Raw genomic sequence first — 26,193 nt, 5'->3', positions numbered from 1 at the left:
TGCCACAGCGGCTGCAGTTTCGTGGTACAGAACCTTTTTTATCACCAGACGGGAAACGGTTCTCCCGTCTTCTTCCAGCGTTGCTTTTTCTTGGACGACCTACATGCTTCTTTTCCACAGGTACCCCAACTTTCATATTCTTGATGTGTTCTGGGAGAACCCAATCATCCTCGTCACCAGCAAGATTGATGGTATCATCGTAAATTTTCCTCCACGTTTCTTTTGAATAATAAGGTGAGCAAAGTGTGTACACACTTGTGTTCGTTTTCAATGTCGCGACACATGCATGAAGGCAAGGGAGTTTCAATAACGTGAACACGCCGCAGGTGCATGTTCTTTCAACTAGATTCACATCACCACCTCTTTCACCGTTAGGTCCCTTACCAACGTTATACAAATTGGCTCCATTTCGTTGGACGTGCCTGTACCTTGCATTTTCATGAATTTTTGCCAAGTTTTTTTCAAAGAGCGTGGCCAAAGGGGTGGTACATTTGTCAGCATTTTCGAGGCGATCAGCGAACCACGATTGGAGTGTGAACCTGATAAATTCAACCAAAGTAGTTATTGGATATTTCCTGAACTCTTCTGTGACACTATTGAAGCTTTCAGCAGCGTTGCTCGTCATGATGTTGTATCTATCGCCCAAACAATAAGGGTGAGCCCACTTCTCAAACCCTATACTCTCCACATATGCAGCAATGGCCGGATTCATCTTTCTAAGCTTCTCGAACTCTCTATCGCATTCAGTCTTCGACCATGCATAAGCAACATTATAATTTGGTTGTGAAAAGCATCAGTCTTGAATTTGGCGTTCACGTTCATAACAATGTGGTGATAGCATGCACAGTGGACTGCTTCGGGAAAAACGAGTTCAACAGCATGATCAACGCTTTGATGCCTATCTGACACAAACACTAAGTTCTCAACCACGCCAATTGCTACCCTCAACTTCTGTAAGAAATACGTCCAGGAGTCGTTATTCTCACTGTCAACGATACCATAAGCAACCGACAACAATTGGTTGTTCGCATCGTATGCCACAGCAACTAACATTATACCGCCGTACTTCGTCTTCAAGAAGGTGCCATCGATACTCAAAACAGGACGACAAAAAGAAAAGCCCCTTCTACATGCACCGAGTGATATAAAACAGTACTTGAACCGCTCATCCTCTAAGTACAAGTCAGTAATGGTACCTGGATTCTTCTGTTCCAGCATGTACAAGTACCCAGGAAGCTTCATGTATGAAAACTCAGGCGTACCCCTAGCATACGTAAGTCCCATCTCCTTGCACCTCCACGCCTTCACATAACTCATACTGATACCATAGTTGTCAAACATGTCCCTCTGTATGTCTTTAGCCTTGTACTTAGTTCCATCTTGGGTGTACTTCCCCTTAATAAGGTGGCCAACTACCCATGGTGCTGCTTGACGGTGATCTGAACGTCTCGCATTCAAGTTACATGTGTGTTCATTATGAAATACAGTGACCTCAAAGTTGTCAGAATGCATCTTCTTCCTCCCCCTCAATCTCCATTTACAATCTGGAGCCTTGCATGTAACGTACAACACATCAGGGGATGACTTCTTCACCATCCACTCAAAATTGTTATTAAGTGCAAACCTACCCACCACTTGTCTCAGTTCTTCCTTGTTTTCATAAAAATTACCAAGCTCTATCACCCCTGCTTCCTTACTTTGTAAACAAGTAGTTAGCTCATGATTTTCCATTATATCTTCCTTTGTCCACATGGGAGCTTTGAACTTGGTACAAACTTCAAAAGAGGAGAACGTTGAGAAGGTTGCATGACGAGCATGTTCTTCAGTTCTGCCTTGTCGACTACTGCTAGTTCCAGGTGTAGTGCGATTTTCACTACGAGGTTGTCGTTCTCGTTGTGTACCTTGGTTACTCGGTACACACTCTAACCTCAACGATGGTCCCGCTACGGCTTCATCGACTGCCAAATCATGTTCATCGTCCATATTCAAATCTACAATAGGATCGTTATTGTAGAAGGTTGTATCGAACTCTTCAAACTGATGAAATCCTGTCGCTTCTTGTTCTTGCCCTACATTGGTCGGAACCTCTAAATTGGTCGGAACCTCTAAATTGGTCGGAACCTCCTCATTCACACCAATCCCAACATCTGTTTCGGGAACGCAAGACCCTACCACACTTCGAGGGAGAAAATTAGTAGGCGGCGTAGGCTCCGAATTCCCAACTTTTCTCACCTTGGTCACGAATAATGGCATAAACTCTGTATTTGACATTGTTGCCCTCATCTCTAAGAACGTTCTCAGTTGGCGTTCTCTCTTAATAACCTCTGGCGCAACTATTTTTCCCTTCATGTACAAGGAACAAATCTCCAACTTTAAATCATACTCTATCGGATCAATTTCTAACTCTTCATATAAAATTTGTCGCAGTTCTTGTAGGGTTGTCTCAGTTGTAACTGTCAACGTCAAGCTGCTATTTGCTTTGTAGATCCAATTATAATTGTCACATAACCAAACACCATCGTACGATACAACAAGGAACACTTTCTCTCCTGCAATTGCAAACCAAAAAAACAAGGTGAGTAAAGGAAAAAACACCCAAAAAAAAAATAAAAAATCGACATCCCATCGATATCAATCGACATAATGTCGATAACCACAACAGCAGAAATTATGACACTAATTGTCGACATTGTGTCGACATGATATCGACATAACGTCGACAACCACACCAAGCATGCTGGCCATCGATATAACATCGACACACCATCGACATTCAATCGACAAACACACAGTGCATGCGTTTCGTGTTTTACAGTTACACATTTAATGTTAATAAATTTTACCTACGTTCCCAACAACCCTTCCCAACTGACACGTTGCATGTCCGACACGTGTCCTATCGACAAGCTATCGACATGACGTCGACATGGTATCGACAAATAAGTTAGCAGTGTCACAAAATTGCATGTTGTCGACAACATATCGACATTGTATCGACATTCAGTCGACAAATACACCATTTCATGCGTTTTACCTGTACAGTTACACATTTAATGACCATTTAATTTTCCTACATTCCCAACATGTTTACTGCTCTATAAAAGCAAATCCCTTCCTTATTCATAAGTGCTCTTGTCTTCTACTTCTCTCTTACTCTTAAAAATTTCTCTTATTCTTAAGTTCTAAATATGGCGCCAAGAAAGAACAAAGGCAAATTCCCCATCTTAACTCCTGAAGAGCTGAAGCAGGAGCCTGATGTTGGCATAATTACTCCTGAAATGCAGAAAGTTTTTGACGCCCAAAGAGCTTTCGAAAGAGAACGATGTGGGAACGAGTTCAAGTTCAGGCAACTTGAAGCACATTTTTGCAAAACTGGTGTATGGCTGGCTCCACCACCAGGGTTCCCCGAAGGATGGCGTCGTTGCAAACTAGGCATCTTTAACGGTAAACCGGTGAAGCGTGGAACATTATGCAAGTATTGCAAGGCTCACCCACAAGCCAAAGAATTTAAAAAAAAAATAATTTGTTATGTTATGGCTTGTGGTGAGTTTTATTTAATGTTTGTTTTTTTTTTTATGAACTTTATTTTATTTTCTATTTTTTTTAATGTTTTTTTATGTTATGTTTTTATGTTATTTTAATGTTATGTTATGTTTTATTTATGGCTTTTTTCATTTGCATCGATATTTTGTCGACATGGTGTCGACAAAATATCGACAATTTCTCAAAATAAGATAAATGCTTTTTGTCGACATGCTGTCGACAAACTGTCGACAAATTGTAAATAATTTTTGATTGCTTAATGTCGATAACATGTCGACATTATGTCGACATAACGTCGACAATGGTCGTCACTGACCTTTCCTTGTGTAATCATCGACAAACCATCGACAAATTATCGATATATCATCGATAACACTGGAAAACCCAGAATTCGACTGAAAACCAGATCTGCCAGATCTCAACAATTTCAGAACAAAAAACAGCAGTTCCAACAAATAATACACATATAACAATTTTAAACTACATAAAGTCAAACAAAATGCTTAAAACACAACTTACCCATTATAATGGTGTAAGATTCTTGAGTGATATTGGATTGTGCTTCGGTTTTCCACCAACACCCACCGAGAAACAACCATTCAAGAGGGAAGAGAGAGAGGGACGGACGAGAAAGAGGGAAATTTTTGAGAACTTTTTTTAGTTTTTTCTAGAGAGAGAGAGTGGTGCACGAGAGAGAGGGAAGAGAGAGAGAAAGACACCACCGTTGGTTTTTACCAATTTTATTTTATTTTTTTTTAAAAAAAAGGGTAAAATGGGAAGTTCATGTAATCAATGGACTAAATTTGTACAAATTAAAGGAGGGTATAAATTTTGATATGGCTTGTATTATTAAGGCCAAAAAGTGAAATTTCCCTTCTTTTTTTTCAAACAAATATTTACAAAACATGTATACATATAAATATTCTCAGTATTTAACTTATTGCAAAATAGAAAGTTCTGACAGGTTGCCCCATCTCATATTCTCATTTGCCCAACTGCTAAGTTCATTCCAAGTATGAGTCCCATCATTAGAGCTTGACTTGTAGCTCCCTCTTGAAATAGAATTACTGAAACTTAGCATTTTAAGGAGAGAGTTTATTGTAGAAAGGGGTGCAATATTACTTATTACTTAATAAGAAAATTAAAGTATAGATTTTCACTACCAAAAATAGTGGTAGGAAGTAACTGGTGTGTATGCTGACTTGGTATATATATATTGAACAAGACACTTAGTAAGTAGTATCAGGAAACAGTGTCCAATGACCATTGACAGAAATTAGAGACGAATTTTTTAACTTCTGTATCTTCTCTAAGGCTATTCAATAGTAAAAAGGTTCATTATATTTCCAAAAACTTATTAATAAGCAAGCTATTATTATTGCATTTAATTCTTGTAACAAACTATTATTACTGCATGGATTCAAATAATGAGATGGTCTCTATTCCATCCTTGAGTATTTGTTATACCGAAATTAAATACAGTAAAATTGGAACGAATTACCGATAGAATAATCTGGCTGAGTCGCGGACAATGTCGCTCTCTTTAAGACGTTTCGCGGCTCTGCCCGAAGTGTGCACGGCAGTCTAGCAACCACGGCGTCCCCAGGATAAAACAGCCTCTGTATAAGTACGATACGTTCTGCACCGAACTGTATCGCTCTGTAACACCCTACTGTTTGCTCTCAGAAAAATCGTAAAGAAAGAAAAGATTTTTTTTTAATATTGAAAAGATCATTTCTTACGTTGTTCTGATACGACTTATATAGAAGTCGATCCAAGAAAAAACGGTAAGAAAACGGTAATATTATCGTTCGTGGGAGGAGTTGGAAAAGGCGGATCATTGACTGATCGCGTTTTACCTCTTCTGATCACGTGTTAAAATTAATTAATAAATAAATAAATAAAAATAAATCTTTATTTAATTAAATAATTTTTCTTCAAAAAATAAAGTGACACCTCACCCGCCAACCCGGCCCGGCTCGGATCGGTCGGTCGGACGGACGGCGGCGGCGGCGCGCGCACGCGTGTGGTGGTCCAGTGTGTGAGTCCTCACCCATGCGCGCAAAACTGGGTACCCCTTGGGGCCCAAACCCATATCTCAAACTTGCACTAGATATACACTTAAAATGTAGTGTTTCTATCCCATGTGGGACTCCTACTCACACACTTCACTTTTCTATTTTTACATATTTCATACAAAGTTCCAACAATCCCCCACTTGAAATTTTTAAAAATATTTTCTCGAGCAACCTCAACAACTATAAGACAGTGCTTCAGCAAAGATATCTTTCGATTTGAATCTTGCATAGTGAATACGATTTAGATTTTACTAGAGTGACTCGAAGTCTTGAACTCTATCTCTAACGTCGTACCACGCACCAATCTTTCAAGGGTGTATTCAAATAAGCCCGTGCGTTAATGGCCATGCACGTCTATCCCAGTATAGTGAACGCTCTAGAAATTTTGCCCCAAATTTCATAGGAAGCGGCCCCACTCCCACATTCACATAGGTGAGTCTATCAAGAGTACTCCTGTAGCTCGGTACTCCACTCCACATAGAGTATAGATCTCATTAAGAGTTTCTATTAACTCATCCTCTTATCGTTCAGGACTTCATGCTTCTCGTATAACTATAGCATGATCAACACATATCAACTCATAATTTGTTATTACCCGTTGAACCTAATTCTTGGGATCTCCAGTCATTAGGTTGGGTTACCATTATGAGTGACTCATTTTTCTAAGGGCAATAGTCCCATTCCTTTCAAAGTTGTATAGACTTTCTCTCTAGCTAGTCCTTTCGTCAAAGGATCTGCTAAATTGTCATCAGTGCGTACATGATCCACTCTAACAGCTCCTGTTGAGAGGAACTCTCTAACAGTGCTGTGCTTACGACGGATTTGTCGTTTCTTACCGTTATAATAACGGTTCTGGACTTTTGCAATAGCCGCGGTACTATCGCAATGGATCAACACAGCTGGTATCGGTTTTTTCCATAAAGGGATCTCAGCTAGCAGGCTTCTAAGCCAACCTGCTTCTTCACTAGCAGAGGCTAGTGCTATCATTTCAGACTCCATGGTGGACTGTGCTAAAATAGTCTGTTTCTTTGACTTCCAAGAAACAGCGCCACCAAATTATGCTAAAAATATAGCCACTTGTAGCTTTGGAGTCATCTGACAAAGTGTTCCAGTCTGCATCACTGTATCCTTCAAGGATGTACCGGAAACCTTTGATAGTGTAATCCAAGGTTCATGGTTCTCTTAAGGTATCTCATTACCCTCTCAATAGCATGCCAATGCTCTATACTAGGCCTACTGGTAAACCTGCATAATAATCCCACGACATAGGCAATGTCGGGTCTCGTACAATCAGTGGCATATCAAAGACTGCCAATGATGCTCGCATAATCAGATTGTCTCACACCGTCACCAGTGTTATTAAATAGCTTTACACTTGGATCATATGGTGTGCAAGCAGGTTTACAGTCAAAGTAATTATATTTCTTAAGAATCTTCTCAATGTAATGAGATTGATCCAAAGAAATTCCCTTTTCAGACCTAGTAATCTTAATACCAAGGATTACATCAGCTTCTCCGAGGTCCTTCATATCAAAGTTAGCACACAATAATGATTTCACAGCATTAACAGCATGGATATTTGAACCAAATATAAGCAAATCATCCACATATAGGCAAATAATTGTGCAAATGTCATTATGAGATTTATAGTAAATACATTTGTCACTTTCATTCACTTTGAAACCATCTGAGATAACTAAATTGTCAAACTTCTCATGCCATTGCTTAGGTGCCTGCTTAAGACCATACAAAGATTTATCTAACTTGCAAACCTTATGTTCCTGGCCTGGGATCACGAACCCTTCAGGTTGATCCATGTAAATTTCTTCTTCTAATTCACCATTAAGGAACGCTGTTCTAACATCCATTTGGTGCACAACTAAATTGTGTATAGCAGCCAGAGAAATTAAAACTCTAATGGATGTTATTCTAGTGACAGGTGAAAAGGTGTCAAAGAAATCTACATTCTCTCTTTGTCTAAAACCCTTTGCTACTAAGCGAGCTTTGTATTTGTCAACAGTTCCATCAGGTTTCAATTTCTTTTTCAGAATCCACTTACAACCTATAGTTTTGCACCCAGGTGGTAAGTTTGTATAATGCCAGGTTTTATTCTTAATAAGTGAGTCCATTTCATCATCAACGGCCTCTTGCCACAGGTCAGCATCTATGGAAGACAAAGCTTCTTGGAGGTTGGCAGGATCCTCCTCTAAGGTGTAAGCACAAAAATCTGAACCAAAAGTTTTTTCTACTCTAGCTCTCTTGCTTCTTCTAGGTTCTATTTCATTACTCTCAGTGTGCTCATTATCCCTAATGGTAGGAACATTGCTAGTAGATGTACCCCCACTATTTCTTAATTTAAAAGGAAATCTATGTTCATAAAATTCAGCATCATTAGATTCCACTATAACATGTGCATTCAGATCATAGAATCTATATGCTTTGCTATTCACCGCATATCCAATAAATACACATTCATAGGCTCTACTAGCTAGTTTTATTCTCTTAGGATCAGGAATCCTAACATAAGCTAAACAACCCCAGGTTCTAAAATAAGACACATTTGGTTGCCTATTTTTCAAGATCTCATAAGGTGAAAATTTACTCTTAGTTTTAGGAACTCTATTCAGAACATAACAAACAGTTAATAAAATTTCACCCCACCAGTGAGATGCAGCACCAGAATTCAACAAAATAGCCACAACTAATTCAGTAAATGTTCTATTTTTTCTTTCAGCTTTACCGTTCATTTCAGGTGAATATGGTGCAGTCCTTTCGTGTATCATACCATGTGAATTATAAAATTCAATAAACGAGTTTGATTCATATTCAGTTCCTCTATCACTACGAAGCATTTTTATTTTCTTATTATATTGATTCTCAATTTCAGCTACGAATAATTTAAACATGTCAAGTGCATCATTTTTATTTTTCATCAAGTACACATAAGTAAAGTCAGAACAGTCATCTATGAAAGTAATAAAATAACGTTTACCATTTCTGGTTAGCGTTCCATCAAGTTCACATATATCAGAATGTATCAAATCTAAAGGTTCGGTTTCTTTAGTAACTGATTTATGTGGTGTCTTAGTTATTTTTGCTTGACTACAAAAGATACATTTTTCAAAATCCTTTTCTGACATTTTCGGGATTAAGCCAATATTACTCATATTCTTAATGATACGTTTATTAACATGACAAAGTCTAGAATGCCAAACATTAAAATCACACAGCATGTAAGCAGAAGAAGATACTTTATTAAATTCAACATTTAATTTAAACATTCCATCAGTAGCATAACCCTTCCCCACAAAAGTACCATTCTTAGTGATGGTGTACAAATCAGCCCCAATTGTTTGAGTAAACCCAGCCTTATTAAGCAAAAAACCAGAAACCAGATTCTTTCTCATCTCGGGAGTGTGCATTACATCTTTCAGCAATAAGGTTCTTCCCGAGGTAAACTTTAGCTCCACGTTTCCAGTTCCAGCAACAATAGTGGTGTGGGAATCTCCCAACAACACTTTCTTGTCATCAGCAGCAGTGTATGTCTTAAACATAGCACGATCATAGCAAACATGGCGAGAGGTGCCAGTGTCTACCCACCATCCTTCTGATCCACCAATCATATTGATCTCAGAGATCATAGCTATAAAAGCTTCTTCAGTCAAGTTAGCCTGCGGAGCAGAGCTAGGCTTGTTCCGACACTTTCGTGCCATATGACCCGGCTTGTTACAGTTGTAACACAAAAACTGTGCGGGGTCATTCTGTTTATGTGGAGGTGGCTGCCTTCCATGTTGGTTCCTATTATGGTTCCAACTCTGATTATTGTTACGAGGAGGGTTGTTGCGGTTAGAATTAGAATTCGAGTTGCGGTTCTGATTCTTAAAATTTTTGCCATTAGGCTTCAGAACCGCTGGTGTGGATTTCTTAGTGTTGTTGTTTGAAACAACAAGCACTTCATTTTTCTGGTCTTGTTTTCTTGCTTCCTCCTCTATACGAAGGCAGGTGATCAAACTTTCTAAGGAAAATTCCTTAGTCTTATGCCTGAGAGTACTTTTGAAATCCTTCCAGGAAGGGGGTAACTTATCAATTAATACAGCAACTTGAAACTGTTCATCTAAAGTCATACCTTCTGAGATGATCTCATGTGCAATTTTCTGAAGCTCGTGAGATTGGGCTTCCACAGGTTTGTCGTCCACCATTTGATACTTGAGGTAGCGACTGACAGCATACTTTTTAGTTCCAGCTTCTTCAGTATCGTATTTCTTTTCCAGAGCATCCCATATTCCGTTTGCTGATTTATCTGAATTATAATAGTCATACAGATCGTCAGATAAACCGTTAAGAATAAAATTCTTACAGAGGAAGTCATTTTCGACCCAGGAGTCCAAATCCTTTTGTTGCTTCTCGCGTTCAGCCTCTTTGTCCTTGTCGGTAGAAGCTTCAGAGACGACTGGCTTCAGAGCAGTGAGAACGAAAGCAACTTTCTTCATCGTCAGGTAGAACAACATCTTCTGTTTCCATCGCTTAAAATGTAATCCCTCAAAACGGAAAGGCTTGTTAATATCGTTAGAAGCAGAACCAGAAAATTCATCGGTAGCAGCCATAGCAGAACTGAACGTCTTAAAATTGTTATACCGAAATTAAATACAGTAAAATTGGAACGAATTACCGATAGAATAATCTGGCTGAGTCGCGGATAATATCGCTCTCTTTAAGACGTTTCGCGGCTCTGCCCGAAGTGTGCATGGCAGTCTAGCAACCACGGCGTCCCCAGGATAAAACAGCCTCTGTATAAGTACGATACGTTCTGCACCAAACTGTATCGCTCTGTAACACCCTACTGTTTGCTCTCAGAAAAATCGTAAAGAAAGAAAAGATTTTTTTTTAATATTGAAAAGATCATTTTTTATTGCTGGTGTGGATTTCTTAGTGTTGTTGTTTGAAACAACAAGCACTTCATCTTTCTGGTCTTGTTTTCTTGCTTCCTCCTCTATACGAAGGCGGGTGATCAAACTTTCTAAGGAAAATTCCTTAGTCTTATGCCTGAGAGTACTTTTGAAATCCTTCCAGGAAGGGGGTAACTTATCAATTAATACAGCAACTTGAAACTGTTCATCTAAAGTCATACCTTCTGAGATGATCTCATGTGCAATTTTCTGAAGCTCGTGAGATTGGGCTTCCACAGGTTTGTCGTCCACCATTTGATACTTGAGGTAGCGACTGACAGCATACTTTTTAGTTCTAGCTTCTTCAGTATCGTATTTCTTTTGCAGAGCATCCCATATTTCGTTTGCTGATTTATCTGAATTATAATAGTCATACAGATCGTCAGATAAACCGTTAAGAATAAAATTCTTACAGAGGAAGTTATTTTCGACCCAGGAGTCCAAATCCTTTTGTTGCTTCTCGCGTTCAGCCTCTTTGTCCTTGTCGGTAGAAGCTTCAGAGACGACTGGCTTCAGAGCAGTGAGAACGAAAGCAACTTTCTTCATCGTCAGGTAGAACAACATCTTCTGTTTCCATCGCTTAAAATGTAATCCCTCAAAACGGAAAGGCTTGTTAATATCGTTAGAAGCAGAACCAGAAAATTCATCGGTAGCAGCCATAGCAGAACTGAACGTCTTAAAATTGTTATACCGAAATTAAATACAGTAAAATTGGAACGAATTACCGATAGAATAATCTGGCTGAGTCGCGGATAATATCGCTCTCTTTAAGACGTTTCGCGGCTCTGCCCGAAGTGTGCACGGCAGTCTAGCAACCACGGCGTCCCCAGGATAAAACAGCCTCTGTATAAGTACGATACGTTCTGCACCGAACTGTATCGCTCTGTAACACCCTACTGTTTGCTCTCAGAAAAATCGTAAAGAAAGAAAAGATTTTTTTTTAATATTGAAAAGATCATTTCTTACGTTGTTCTGATACGACTTATATAGAAGTCGATCCAAGAAAAAACGGTAAGAAAACGGTAATATTATCGTTCGTGGGAGGAGTTGGAAAAGGCGGATCATTGACTGATCGCGTTAAAATGTAATCCCTCAAAACGGAAAGGCTTGTTAATATCGTTAGAAGCTGAACCAGAAAATTCATCGGTAGCAGCCATAGCAGAACTGAACGTCTTAAAATTGTTATACCGAAATTAAATATAGTAAAATTGGAACGAATTACCGATAGAATAATCTGGCTGAGTCGCGGATAATGTCGCTCTCTTTAAGACGTTTCACGGCTCTGCCCGAAGTGTGCACGGCAGTCTAGCAACCACGGCGTCCCCAGGATAAAACAGCCTCTGTATAAGTACGATACGTTCTGCACCGAACTGTATCGCTCTGTAACACCCTACTGTTTGCTCTCAGAAAAATCGTAAAGAAAGAAAAGATTTTTTTTTAATATTGAAAAGATCATTTCTTACGTTGTTCTGATACGACTTATATAGAAGTCGATCCAAGAAAAAACGGTAAGAAAACGGTAATATTATCGTTCGTGGGAGGAGTTGGAAAAGGCGGATCATTTATCATTGACTGATCGCGTTTTACCTCTTCTGATCACGTGTTAAAATTAATTAATAAATAAATAAATAAAAATAAATCTTTATTTAATTAAATAATTTTTCTTCAAAAAATAAAGTGACACCTCACCCGCCAACCCGGATCGGTCGGTCGGTCGGCGGCGGCTGCGCGCGCGTGTGGTGGTCCAGTGTGTGAGTCCTCACCCATGCGCGCAAAACTAGGTTGCTCTCAGAAAAATCGTAAAGAAAGAAAAGATTTTTTTTTAATATTGAAAAGATCATTTCTTACGTTGTTCTGATACGACTTATAGAGAAGTCGATCCTAGAAAAAACGATAAGAAAACGGTAATATTATCGTTCGTGGGAGGAGTTGGAAAAGGCGGATCATTGACTGATCGCGTTAAAATGTAATCCCTCAAAACGGAAAGGCTTGTTAATATCGTTAGAAGCTGAACCAGAAAATTCATCAGAAAGTGCACCATAGCAGAACTGAACGTCTTAAAATTGTTATACCGAAATTAAATATAGTAAAATTGGAACGAATTACCGATAGAATAATCTGGCTGAGTCGCGGATAATGTCGCTCTCTTTAAGACGTTTCACGGCTCTGCCCGAAGTGTGCACGGCAGTCTAGCAACCACGGCGTCCCCAGGATAAAACAGCCTCTGTATAAGTACGATACGTTCTGCACCGAACTGTATCGCTCTGTAACACCCTACTGTTTGCTCTCAGAAAAATCGTAAAGAAAGAAAAGATTTTTTTTTAATATTGAAAAGATCATTTCTTACGTTGTTCTGATACGACTTATATAGAAGTCGATCCAAGAAAAAACGGTAAGAAAACGGTAATATTATCGTTCGTGGGAGGAGTTGGAAAAGGCGGATCATTGATCATTGACTGATCGCGTTTTACCTCTTCTGATCACGTGTTAAAATTAATTAATAAATAAATAAATAAAAATAAATCTTTATTTAATTAAATAATTTTTTTTCAAAAAATAAAGTGACACCTCACCCGCCAACCCGGATCGGTCGGTCGGTCGGCGGCGGCTGCGCGCGTGTGGTGGTCCAGTGTGTGAGTCCTCACCCATGCGCGCAAAACTAGGTACCCCTTGGGGCCCAAACCCATATCTCAAACAGCCTCTGTATAAGTACGATACGTTCTGCACCGAACTGTATCGCTCTGTAACACCCTACTGTTTGCTCTCAGAAAAATCGTAAAGAAAGAAAAGATTTTTTTTTAATATTGAAAAGATCATTTCTTACGTTGTTCTGATACGACTTATATAGAAGTCGATCCAAGAAAAAACGGTAAGAAAACGGTAATATTATCGTTCGTGGGAGGAGTTGGAAAAGGCGGATCATTGATCATTGACTGATCGCGTTTTACCTCTTCTGATCACGTGTTAAAATTAATTAATAAATAAATAAATAAAAATAAATCTTTATTTAATTAAATAATTTTTCTTCAAAAAATAAAGTGACACCTCACCCGCCAACCCGGATCGGTCGGTCGGCGGCTGCGCGCGTGTGGTGGTCCAGTGTGTGAGTCCTCACCCATGCGCGCAAAACTAGATACCCCTACTGTTTGCTCTCAGAAAAATCGTAAAGAAAGAAAAGATTTTTTTTTAATATTGAAAAGATCATTTCTTACGTTGTTCTGATACGACTTATATAGAAGTCGATCCAAGAAAAAACGGTAAGAAAACGGTAATATTATCGTTCGTGGGAGGAGTTGGAAAAGGCGGATCATTGATCATTGACTGATCGCGTTTTACCTCTTCTGATCACGTGTTAAAATTAATTAATAAATAAATAAATAAAAATAAATCTTTATTTAATTAAATAATTTTTCTTCAAAAAATAAAGTGACACCTCACTCGCCAACCCGGATCGGTCGGTCGGCGGCTGCGCGCGTGTGGTGGTCCAGTGTGTGAGTCCTCACCCATGCGCGCAAAACTAGGTACCCCTTGGGGCCCAAACCCATATCTCAAACAGCCTCTGTATAAGTACGATACGTTCTGCACCGAACTGTATCGCTCTGTAACACCCTACTGTTTGCTCTCAGAAAAATCGTAAAGAAAGAAAAGATTTTTTTTTAATATTGAAAAGATCATTTCTTACGTTGTTCTGATACGACTTATATAGAAGTCGATCCAAGAAAAAACGGTAAGAAAACGGTAATATTATCGTTCGTGGGAGGAGTTGGAAAAGGCGGATCATTGATCATTGACTGATCGCGTTTTACCTCTTCTGATCACGTGTTAAAATTAATTAATAAATAAATAAATAAAAATAAATCTTTATTTAATTAAATAATTTTTCTTCAAAAAATAAAGTGACACCTCACCCGCCAACCCGGATCGGTCGGTCGGCGGCTGCGCGCGTGTGGTGGTCCAGTGTGTGAGTCCTCACCCATGCGCGCAAAACTAGATACCCCTACTGTTTGCTCTCAGAAAAATCGTAAAGAAAGAAAAGATTTTTTTTTAATATTGAAAAGATCATTTCTTACGTTGTTCTGATACGACTTATATAGAAGTCGATCCAAGAAAAAACGGTAAGAAAACTAAAGAATATTATCGTTCGTGGGAGGAGTTGGAAAAGGCGGATCATTGATCATTGACTGATCGCGTTTTACCTCTTCTGATCACGTGTTAAAATTAATTAATAAATAAATAAATAAAAATAAATCTTTATTTAATTAAATAATTTTTCTTCAAAAAATAAAGTGACACCTCACCCGCCAACCCGGATCGGTCGGTCGGCGGCTGCGCGCGTGTGGTGGTCCAGTGTGTGAGTCCTCACCCATGCGCGCAAAACTAGATACCCCTACTGTTTGCTCTCAGAAAAATCGTAAAGAAAGAAAAGATTTTTTTTTAATATTGAAAAGATCATTTCTTACGTTGTTCTGATACGACTTATATAGAAGTCGATCCAAGAAAAAACGGTAAGAAAACGGTAATATTATCGTTCGTGGGAGGAGTTGGAAAAGGCGGATCATTGATCATTGACTGATCGCGTTTTACCTCTTCTGATCACGTGTTAAAATTAATTAATAAATAAATAAATAAAAATAAATCTTTATTTAATTAAATAATTTTTCTTCAAAAAATAAAGTGACACCTCACTCGCCAACCCGGATCGGTCGGTCGGCGGCTGCGCGCGTGTGGTGGTCGCCAACCCGGATCGGTCGGTCGGCGGCTGCGCGCGTGTGGTGGTCCAGTGTGTGAGTCCTCACCCATGCGCGCAAAACTAGATACCCCTACTGTTTGCTCTCAGAAAAATCGTAAAGAAAGAAAAGATTTTTTTTTAATATTGAAAAGATCATTTCTTACGTTGTTACCGATACGACTTATATAGAAGTCGATCCAAGAAAAAACGGTAAGAAAAACGATGAATATTATCGTTCGTGGGAGGAGTTGGAAAAGGCGGATCATTGATCATTGACTGATCGCGTTTTACCTCTTCTGATCACGTGTTAAAATTAATTAATAAATAAATAAATAAAAATAAATCTTTATTTAATTAAATAATTTTTCTTCAAAAAATAAAGTGACACCTCACTCGCCAACCCGGATCGGTCGGTCGGCGGCTGCGCGCGTGTGGTGGTCCAGTGTGTGAGTCCTCACCCATGCGCACAAAACTAGATACCCCTTGGGGCCCAAACCCATATCTCAAACTTGCACTAGATATACACTTAAAATGTAGTGTTTCTATCCCATGTGGGACTCCTACTCACACACTTCACTTTTCTATTTTTACATATTTCATACAAAGTTCCAACAGTATTCCTCATATATCTTATTCTTCGAACCTGTAATATGTATTAGAATATGAAAGCTAGTTTAGTCTTCTAAAATTAACATAAACACAAAATTTATACTAGAAAAAGAGACTGTTCTTTACATGAAAAATGTGTCAAATTAAGTAGAATTCATTTATTACTGACCTTGACCAGTGACCAATGGAAATGTGAGGAATGTGAGAAATCTTATGCCAATCTTCCCCTCTCCTTGGTTGGTACCTATTTTCAAGAATAGGACATCCATTGATGAACAAAGAGCGTAGAGAAGTACCCATGAACACTTGCTCTGACAGAACTTGCAGATTCTTGCAACTTTGCAGTGACAACTTATGAAGAGATGCAACGTGTTGAAAGGCATTGTCGTTAAGTTTTCGTAAGTTTGGAATATAACTCAATGACAATTCAGTTAAAGAGATGGGAAGCAACCCCTCCAGAAATGATTCGAGTACTTCTTCATCATCATCATCATATCCACCAATGCTTAGTTTGTTGAGAGAGCTTAGTCCTTGCAGACCCCAATGTTTGTGTTGTGCCACCAGTTGGCTGCAATTGCAGAGATGAAGCTCTTTTAGATTAGATGGCAATCCTTCTTGAGGAAATAACTTTATATCTTGACAATGGTAGATTTTTAATGTAGTAAGAGATGGAAGAAGCTTTTGCATGTGTTGAGGCAATGCCGTGACATTTCTACAATTGTAAAGTTCCAAAACAATGAGCGAACGAAGGTCTGAAATGCCATTTTCTTCTGAAAAGGTAACCGATTCCAAGCTTGAACAATCGAAAAAGATCAACTTCTTCAGACTTGGGAAGTAGTCTAAAGGGAATGATTTAACCGAGTCACAGTATTGAATTCTTAACTCTGTAACAGAAACATAACAATGGCTCCCTGGGAATTCTAGTTTCTTGCACAACAACTTGTGGAGACTTGAGTAGGAGCGTGGTTCTGGAAAATAACTGCCATATATACCTGAAATATGGAGACTTTCTAATGTGTAAAGATCAGGTAAGCTCCCACTCAAGTTTGGGCAACCATTTAAGCTAAGCTTTTTCAGAGAAGGGAAAGGTGAAAGTACCCCACCATCTCTGTCATCACCTCCAACAGTAGACCACTCCTTCCAAGCTAACATGTCATGAAAAATCAAAGTTGCTAGGGACTGAAATGGAGTAATATTATTGGACGGGTTATTTCCATAATAAAACTCAGCGCCTATTGTCTCCACCCCATGAAAACTTTGGATCTCAAGCTTTTGAAGTGAAGGTAACTGCCCCAGTGATGGCAAGGACCAACAATATTTATTATGACTCAGATGAATTGACACTACATTTGAAAATGATGAATCTCCAATCCAATTAGGGAAACTAAAACCGGCATACGAATAAATTATGAGTTTCTTCAAGTTTGTGTGAGGTTGCATTGCTTCAAGTACCTCTCTTTCTCTTCTTGTGTCCATGGTCTCACCCAGCCAATACAAAGTTAGGCCAGTAAGTTTCTCCTTATACCTCAGATTAGCTTCAAGAGCATCATTTACATTAGCTACATTTTGCAAACCCAAAATATAAAGTTCTCCACTTAACTGGTGAAGCTCTCCCAGCTCTCTAATGGTTGAAGCATTGTCATGTCCTTTACCCAAAACAAATTCATGTAATACTTGCAACTTCTTCAAATTACCCATATGTGGAGGCATTTCTTCTAGTGGCGAGCCAATAGTGTCGAGATGACGCAAGTTTATTAGTCTTCCCAAGTCCTTTGGCAATCTTCTAAGGCTTATGCAACATGACAGTAGCAGTGTCTGCAAATTATATAGCATGCAGATAGATGAAGGTAACTCTATTATCAAATTTTGAGATAAGTCTAGATACCTTAAATGTTTAAGTTTACTAATTGAATCAGGCAACATTGCTGGCATAGAAAAACTAAGCAGAGATAGTACTCTTAAGAATTTTGTTGCTAGAAAAAATTCTATAGTGATCTCATTGTGTGATGTTATTGTACTTAGTTCTGCCCATGTACGCAAATTCAGTGCTCTTGATAGACCGTTCCTAACTGAGTCACAGTTAGTAACAGATGTTGTTGTGTGTGATAAATGGCGAATCTTATTCGAGAGAAGCTCTGAGCTATTATTGTCCTCTACTGCCATACAGAATTCTCCTGAGACAAACATAGCTAAGTCATGCACCAAATCATGCATGATAAATTTGGAGTCATCTCTACTTGATCTTTGGAATAATGACCTTGAAACTAGATTGTCAAAATATTCTTCACCAACTTCTTCTAATCTCTTTTCTAATTGGTTATCTTCCAAAAAGCCTTCTGCCATCCACAATAAGACCATTCTTTCCTTCTCAAATTCATGATTCTTAGGAAACATAGAGCAGTAAGCAAAACATTGTTTTAAATATGAAGGAAGATAAAGATAACTCAACCATAACGAAGGAACGATATTATTGTTCGGGCATTCGTACCATTCCCAAACATGACTCCTTAAGATCTTCTCCCATATGTTTGAATTATTTTCGAATCGTAGAAGACCACCAAGAGATATGACAGCTAGTGGGAGGCCCTTGCATTTCTCAACTACAATCCTTTTTCCAACTTCTTGCAAATGTTTATTTGACTCCAAGTCTCCATTGAAGGCATGATCAATAAATATTTTCCAGCAATAGCCAGGAGATACTTGTGATAGTTCATAAGTTTTCCCACTTCCTACAATTTTGGCAACTTGTTGGCTGCGTGTTGTCACGATAATCTTGCTGTCACGCGCACCAGATGTAAAGACCAATTTTAGGACATTCCAGTTGTCTTCATTTTCATCCCATACATTGTCAAGAACAAGGAGAAATTTCTTGCCTCTCAAGGCATCTTTTATTCTACCTTGAAGTTCCTTAATCGAAACATTGATGTCAGCAGTGAGATATGAATTAGTAGCAGCCTGCTAAATAATCCTCATTGCTCTTACAACATCAAACTCAGCTGATACAGTAGCCCACAGTTTAAGCTCGAAACCATGTTCCTTTAATTTTGTATCATTGTAAACAAGGCGAGCCAGAGCGGTCTTGCCAATTCCACCCATGCCTACTATTGGAAGCACACCAATCTTATCACTACCTAATGCTCCATTTGTTATCAGCCATTCCATTATCTTGTCTTTATCATCATCTCTTCCATGTACATGAACTCGTTGTTGTTCTCTCAGTGGAACAACTGATCTTTGTGAAGGTTTAGTGTTCTGATTATCTTCTTTCAAACCTAGGAGAACCCTTTTCTGTAAAAGAAGGTTTGTATCAACCAAGATCTTAGCTATCTCAGCTGCCCAAGGGAATAAAAGATATTATTAGTTACAAGTTTTTTTTCTCTCTCATAATAATATTTTTGTAATTAACACAATACATTTTGATGTAAGAATATCTGAATAAGTTAATTATCTTTTATCATAAATCATATGTTTCAAGGCCATACTATTATGTAGCAAGTATATATATTCATGATGAAATGTAACAAGTCTTTATCCCTTGTTCTCATTTCCAAAAGGGAAAAAAAGGTTCCAATATTTAATGAGGTTGTCTTTGGCTTTAGCTTTATAAATTGACTGACAAATTCCATGCTGAACAAACATTAAATGTAGGATGATTTATGAGACATATTGTAAATATTGTACAAATGATCACCTTGAATAGTTCTGTCAAATTCAGTCATTGAAGAGAGGAAGAACTTCATTTTCATAAGCACAGTAGTTGTATCAGTACTATTAGATTCATATCCAAGGCTGTTGGATAGGAGTTGATAGTCAATGTGGTCCACCATGTCTTGTGCTCTGTAAATTACATGTTTGAGATCATCTAACCATTCCTTCACATCCGGCTCCTCGAGTTGCCTCTCTTCGGCATCATTGACAAGTAGACTAGTTGTCTTTAGCTTAAGGTTCAACTCCCTTAGCTGCTCACACATTGATCTTTTTCCAGGAAGAAGTTGGCAAACTCTGGAGAGTCCATCCTTTCAAATAGCTTGTCATACAAAACAGTGAGAAAAGCTTCAGCCATTATCAACTTTGTTCTTGATCTGGTATTTCTCTGCTATGTTGATTGACCAACACCCTCTCTGTGTGAAAGAGTTTTGTTATTTGTCAAAAGTTATGCCTAAGAAGTTGTTGGCTTGGCTTAATTAATAGTTGTGTAAAGAATGTGGATGGCGAAAATTAATTGGTGTATTGCTTTTAGAGTGTGCAATTTTATAAAGTCAGATTCATAAATTGAGGTGATTGTAGTTACAGATAATTGTGTTATTATTTTATAGTTATAGGAGGAGGAATCTTAGTTCATTGGCATCATGATGATAGTCAACTCATCCTCGATATATTTAATAAACAGTAGAGTAAGTAGATTAAACTCTTAACCAAATAGCATAATTACTAGAGTATGGAGTGAGTCAATTATAGATTATGGTAGTATGGTGTCAGATCAACAATGGAGATTTAATATAGAGTATGGAGTAAGTCAATGATATTCGATCACAACATTTAAATATAAGGATAATTTAACCCACATAAAAATATCATAAAAGAGCAAGTGAGCGTAAAAGTAAGATCCATCTGTGAGAATTTGTATGAATGGTTGGAGATGCACAATTCTGTATTATATTTAGAATTGTTCGTATGCATATATTTTACAGTGAACAACAACATAGAATATAAGAAATCACAAGTGGGTATTGTTTGGTGTTGCATGAAATCTCTTTTAACACCATTTAGGTAAGGTTTCTCACACATGGTATTGCTTGGTTTTAATTAAATATTAAACAAACATAGTTCTTGCTTTTGGATAATGTTCCAATAGCCATTTTGGTTAGGCGACAACGAAAATAAAAATGAGCTACTTTGATCACAATAACAAAGTTTAAAAACACAACTTCATGCTTGATGGGCAGTCGCGGGTAAGATTCTTATGTTACATTTTATTCGATTTTTTTTTTAATTATCGAATGACACAAAATACTATTGGGGACATCTGTTTCAATATATGGAAAATTATAATCTAAATCTATTTATATGATCAAAAAAATGATAATAAATATTAAAAAACAACCCACATCACAATATAAACAGCCAAGTTCTTATCGATATATTTTGTTCTCGAAGAACCCAAAAAAATCCTTGAGTGAAGACTTGAAACTTGGATTCACTTCAAGAATAAGGAGACAGATTCTTAACAAAAATGTGGTGGCGATGATGGTCTTGGTGGCTGTTGTGGGAAAATCATGAAAATGTGAGAGATGCATAGAAAGCAACTAAAGGAAATGAACAAAAATCTGCTGTCCCAATTAATTGCTTCCTCTCTTCACTATGTGCACAAAGTAAATACAGATTTGATGTATAAGCAACATTAAAAAACTACACAACTTCTTTATAATATAGTTCATTCTAAGCATACAGGAGAAAATTAAAAATAAAACAAAAAAAATTACAGTAGGCAGGATTTAAAGGAGGAGAAAGAAAAAGATTACTTAAAAGAGTTGAAGAAGTTCACTGTGTCGCTAAGAGCCTGAATGAAGCTGTCTACATCCTCTTTAGTGTTATAAAAGTAAAGACTTACTCGTGCACTTGCATTGATTCCTAAATACCGATGCAGGGGCTGGGCACAGTGATGGCCTGATCTGATGGCAACACCATGCTGAAACTGTAAATGTTAGAATGGAAGCCATCTCTCCTACTTATTACATTAATTTTCTCATCTTTCTTTTATACTTTACTATATCTTAAAAAAAATAAAGCCTCATTCTTTTCATACCTGTTGGTCAAGAAATGTGGCAATATCTGTTGGGTGAATGTTTTCGACATTGAATGAACAAAGTGCTGCCCGAGGAGCATTTTTTGTTGGCACTGGACCATAAATGCGGACATTAGGGACTGATCGGAGGCTTTCATATAGGTATTCTGCCAACTCAACCTGTAAATGGATTTCCTCAATGTATAAATAAACTGATATATTGTTTTTTCTTTCTATGCATTTTTACGTCTTTTGAGTCAAACCCTGACCTGTGTCTATCCTAGAGAAAGTAGGACCAATTAATTATTTATTTCAGGATACTGAAAGAGAGAACATGTGGAACATTAGATTAAAAATATGACAGCATTTGCTCATGAAAGAAACCTGGACTCTGGACTCGGGTTCAGAACTTTGGAATAAATTTTTATATGCTAATCATAAGAAAAAATATGCAACCAAGATTGAAGTGTTCATCATTAAAAGAATCTGCCAACACAAGAATTCTCTAAAAGTCCACAAGACTCAATGAACCAAGTATAATGTTTTCCCCTAATTCTGGAAAAGAAAGAATATTCTCATCTCCATTCTGAATCACGCTGACACAATATTTACATAATTTAATGAATATTATTTAGGAGCAACTTTTAAGCATTAAATTCCTAGACCAAGATATAACAAACTTTTCCTGACAATGATATTGAGGGTGATAAGCCCCCAACTATGTTCTATTCCAGGTGTAACAAGAAACAGCAGAAGCAATACATTACTAGCTCGACTAGTTTTGGAGCTTAGGTGAGGCTTTTGGGTGACATGTTAGATTACAGGTCTGACTTGAATATTTAAAACAATTACCTAAGTAAAAATGTATCCAATACTATCCTTGTATTCGGCCCAATCCTTTTAGTAGAACTTAATGGGAATAAGATGAGAGGCATTCATATAGAAAAGGGTCATTAGAGATTTTTCTGGAGTTTCTTTGTAGAGCCTTGGTTCAAGAAGAAGGCAGGCTCTCAAATATCCACGACAGTTGTATTTTTTTCACATTTTCCCATCGAGCTTATTCTTTTCTTGCCGTTTGAGTCTTATTAGATGGATATGAGGAAACCTTGGGTACAAGCTTATTTAAGATATTAGGCTAATGTCTACCTTCTCTTCAGTAAGAAAAACAGCTGAGAGCAGCAAATTTGGACTAACCTCATAGTCATGAATCTTTTGCATACCGATTCCTGTCAAATAATCAATTGCTGCACCTAATCCTATTGCTTCTCCAATTGCTGGTGTGCCAGCCTCAAATCTGATTTATTGAAAAGGCTAATTATCAATACAACAGTGCATGTATCACAAAGTAAACTAACCTGCAAAACAATCACTAACCTGGATGGTGGTTCTGCATAAGTGGAATGATCTAGAAATACATCAGAGATCATTTCTCCACCACCTAGAAAGATCAATACCAGAGTGAGTTTCAAAAAGCACCTCCAACCCCTACATTGTGGGCATAGACACGAAAAACTCTTGCACACAGAATTTCAAATTTCAAAACAGACTAGTTCTCATCTCAACTTTCATAGGACTAAGTTACCTAAAAATGGAGGCATGGAAGAAAGGAGATGACTCTTCCCATACAAGAATCCAATGCCTGTAGGTCCACACATCTGAAGCATTTGCTTAACTTGATATACTTGCCCATGACCTTAACATTTAGAAAAAGTAAAGCACTACCCTAACCTTGTGAGAAGAAGCAACAAGGAAATCGGCATTGAGGTTCTGAACATCAACCACCATGTGCGGAACACTCTGACAAGCATCAACTAGCACTTTTGCTCCAACATCATGCGCCCAACGAACAATATCTTCAACAGGAAGAACAGAAGCTATAAAGGAAGAAAAAATATGTCAATACAACAGTATAAATTGAAGTATGATTATTTGAGAAAAAACTACATAGAATATGAACAATGTCAGTAATTTGAACAAACATTCCGAAACCCAAAAATAGTAAATTTTATATGTGACAGCTATGGAAGCCTGCTTCTGGCTAACCAGGAAAACCAAAAACAAATAGACAGCATACCAAGAACATTAGAGACATGATGGACCACTACAAGTTTTGTTTTTGTGGACAACATTTCCTTCAACATGTTGATATCTGGAACTTCATCTTGATTTAAGCTCACAAATTTCAGAACAGCACCAGTCTTTTGAGCTACAAGTTGCCAAGGAACAATGGAACTGTGATGTTCAGCAACTGTAAGTAGAATCTGCAAGATAAAAAAGAATGAGTTCCGAACAGTCAAGACTACTAAGTAGGATAAGTAATGGGGTCAAATTACAGTTTTTAGTAGAAAACTATCAAACAATGTGGCAAAGAAGCTACAACTACTTAAAAACAATTTGTAATATTAATGTTCTTCATATAAAAAAAACATAATAAAAAGCTCCTACAGAGAGAGAGAAAGCACCATAAAACAATGCCAAAATTGGTTGAATATAGAGAACGCTAAATAATGAATGAGAACTGACAATATTTTATCAATTTTTAAACATATCTATGAAGAGAAAAATGTTTTACTTTAGTTTATCATAATAAAGGCTAGTTTCGTTTCTTATAATGAAAAACAAATATATAAACATAAGATATATATTAATATATAAAATCTAATCACTATCTATTGATAAATTTTAGTATTTTTGGTACTTGGATAAATTGTAAGTCTATTTTACATGACAGTGAATAATATAGTTGCAAGGGACCTCCTAAAGTTAACACGTATGCAACAAGTTGTTTGAATCCTCATTCCGGCATCTTAAACTATTGGCTATTTCATAAAAATTTGTGGGAGGTTCTTGTAATGTTACACACCTTCGTGTAAAACATAACAGAGTCGCAACTCATCTATAATTAAAAACATCACTACTATATTGGTACTCTTTATATAAATATATATAAATGACTTAGAGCAGGAATATATCATGATTACAATGAAATCTGAAGATAACATTTCGTTCTGTATTCATAAATGTAATGCAAATTGCAAAGCATGTAAAGTCACTTTCATAAAACTATTGGAAGAAGATGCATAAACACAGAAAGGTATAGAGAAAGTAGAAGAAAAAATCTACCTCATCTTCTTGTTTTAAATTTTGGAGCCCCCACGAATAAGCTACTAGATTGATAGCTTCTGTAGCATTTCTTGTAAATACAATCTCACTAGAATCCGATGCATTGATAAAAGATGCAATCTTCTTTCTGGCCAACTCATACTCGTCTGTTGCTCTTGCACTATTTTCATCAATACAAAAAATGGAAATCAGTAGCAGTAGCATACACAAGTTTTTCTATAAATCATAACACATATCCTTTCTTTTCCTCCTCCTTTTAATCAAGCAAAGCCCAACTATTATGGTAAAACTCAACACACATAAAAAAAAAAAAAATAATATCTCCCTCTTCTATAACTTCACAAAACAATCTAGTACTTTTAGTTTTCAATTTCATACCAATTAAGCATATAAGTACCTTAAAGAATGAATCCCACGATGCACATTCGAATTGTAAGCTTCGTAATATGTTTGTAAAGCTTTCATTACAGCTATAGGCTTCTGGGAAGTAGCAGCATTATCTAAATAAACAAGTTTAGAGCCATTTACTTCCTGCAAAACCATATATCAAGACTTCATGTTATTACAATAAATATATAAACAAGTACATAATTTTGCATAGAAGAGGACTCCCAGAAATTTAATGGCAACTTTATGTAGTAGTCCACCACAGTTCAATATCCAATTCTATAGCAATGGAATAAACCAATACCCACAAACATACAAATCTACGCCAACTAAACAGAAAATTAATACACAAACAGTCTCATTTTTCTGTTTTTCTCCAAATAATTAGAAATTTCTCCGTAACCACCAAACAAGAAGTCAGGTAAGAACAAAATTATATCCACTGATAACTTTTATACATAAATATATGAAGCAGAAAAACCTGGTGGAGAATTGGGAAATCGGGTCGAGTTTGGTGGCCGAGGGAAACGGATAGGGGAGCGAGTGGGTCGCCCTCTTTGAGAGTAGAAGCTGAGGCGGAGAAGCTTCGGAAGGTCCGAGAAGAAGCGGAGGAGGAAGTGGCTCTTGTACGGATGATTCTGAAAGAGGGGAATTTGGTAGCGACGGCAGCAGCAAAGGTGGCACCTTCCATGACCATGGCCATTTCTCTCTCCGAAGTTCAAGGAGGTGGTCTGAAAGAGGAAGAGAGTATATGTGGGAAGGTATATTACAAGCAAAACTACCTAACCTCACATCTATATAGGTATCCTCTCATATATATTTTGTAGGCTAATTAGGATTTTTATCCCTGAAATTTGACATATACTAAATTATGCCCCTGAACTTTTAAGGTCATTAAAAATGTCTCTGAACTATTGAGATTGTTGGATTTAAGGACTTTTTTCTAATTTTAGTAAAAAAGTCTAACATAGATGAAAGTTCAGGGGGCATAAT

The 26,193-nt window shown here is 37.4% G+C and overlaps 4 protein-coding genes across 4 annotated transcripts in view; 1 reads left to right on the top strand and 3 right to left on the bottom strand.

Annotated features, from left to right (window-relative positions):
• The window catches only part of LOC115719386 (feruloyl CoA ortho-hydroxylase F6H1-3), a 34,412-nt gene extending 14,159 nt beyond the window's left edge, over positions 1 to 20,253 (top strand). The window contains exon 3 of the mRNA XM_030648407.2: positions 19,891 to 20,253. The gene's annotated coding sequence lies outside the window, so the exon portion shown is untranslated. The remainder of the gene's footprint in view (positions 1 to 19,890) is intronic.
• Positions 10,333 to 11,227, bottom strand: LOC133032978 (uncharacterized). Its single transcript, XM_061107469.1, has 2 exons — positions 10,571 to 11,227; positions 10,333 to 10,458 (listed from the first exon to the last, which is right to left on the bottom strand). The coding sequence occupies exons 1-2, from the start codon at positions 11,225 to 11,227 to the stop codon at positions 10,333 to 10,335; spliced, it is 783 nt and encodes a 260-aa protein (XP_060963452.1).
• Positions 16,029 to 19,895, bottom strand: LOC115719385 (putative disease resistance protein At3g14460). The gene is made up of 2 exons (XM_061107496.1): positions 19,597 to 19,895; positions 16,029 to 19,237 (listed from the first exon to the last, which is right to left on the bottom strand). Exon 2 carries the CDS (start codon positions 18,297 to 18,299, stop codon positions 16,044 to 16,046), a length of 2,256 nt encoding a protein of 751 aa, XP_060963479.1. The 5' UTR covers positions 18,300 to 19,237; positions 19,597 to 19,895; the 3' UTR covers positions 16,029 to 16,043.
• A 983-nt stretch (positions 20,254 to 21,236) lies between the features above and the next one.
• On the bottom strand, positions 21,237 to 25,985 carry LOC133033001 (cysteine desulfurase 1, chloroplastic-like). Its single transcript, XM_061107497.1, has 10 exons — positions 25,682 to 25,985; positions 25,211 to 25,344; positions 24,814 to 24,973; positions 23,765 to 23,951; positions 23,419 to 23,564; positions 23,273 to 23,345; positions 23,065 to 23,128; positions 22,885 to 22,984; positions 21,712 to 21,870; positions 21,237 to 21,594 (listed from the first exon to the last, which is right to left on the bottom strand). Exons 1-10 carry the CDS (start codon positions 25,901 to 25,903, stop codon positions 21,424 to 21,426), a joined length of 1,416 nt encoding a protein of 471 aa, XP_060963480.1. The 5' UTR covers positions 25,904 to 25,985; the 3' UTR covers positions 21,237 to 21,423.
• Between the last annotated feature and the right edge of the window lie 208 nt (positions 25,986 to 26,193).

This window comes from Cannabis sativa, unplaced genomic scaffold, assembly GCF_029168945.1.
Source record: "Cannabis sativa cultivar Pink pepper isolate KNU-18-1 unplaced genomic scaffold, ASM2916894v1 Contig1, whole genome shotgun sequence".
Taxonomy (NCBI): domain Eukaryota; kingdom Viridiplantae; phylum Streptophyta; class Magnoliopsida; order Rosales; family Cannabaceae; genus Cannabis; species Cannabis sativa.
The sequence above is the reverse complement of the archived record's forward strand: the minus strand, read 5'-3'. Positions and strand labels throughout refer to the sequence as shown.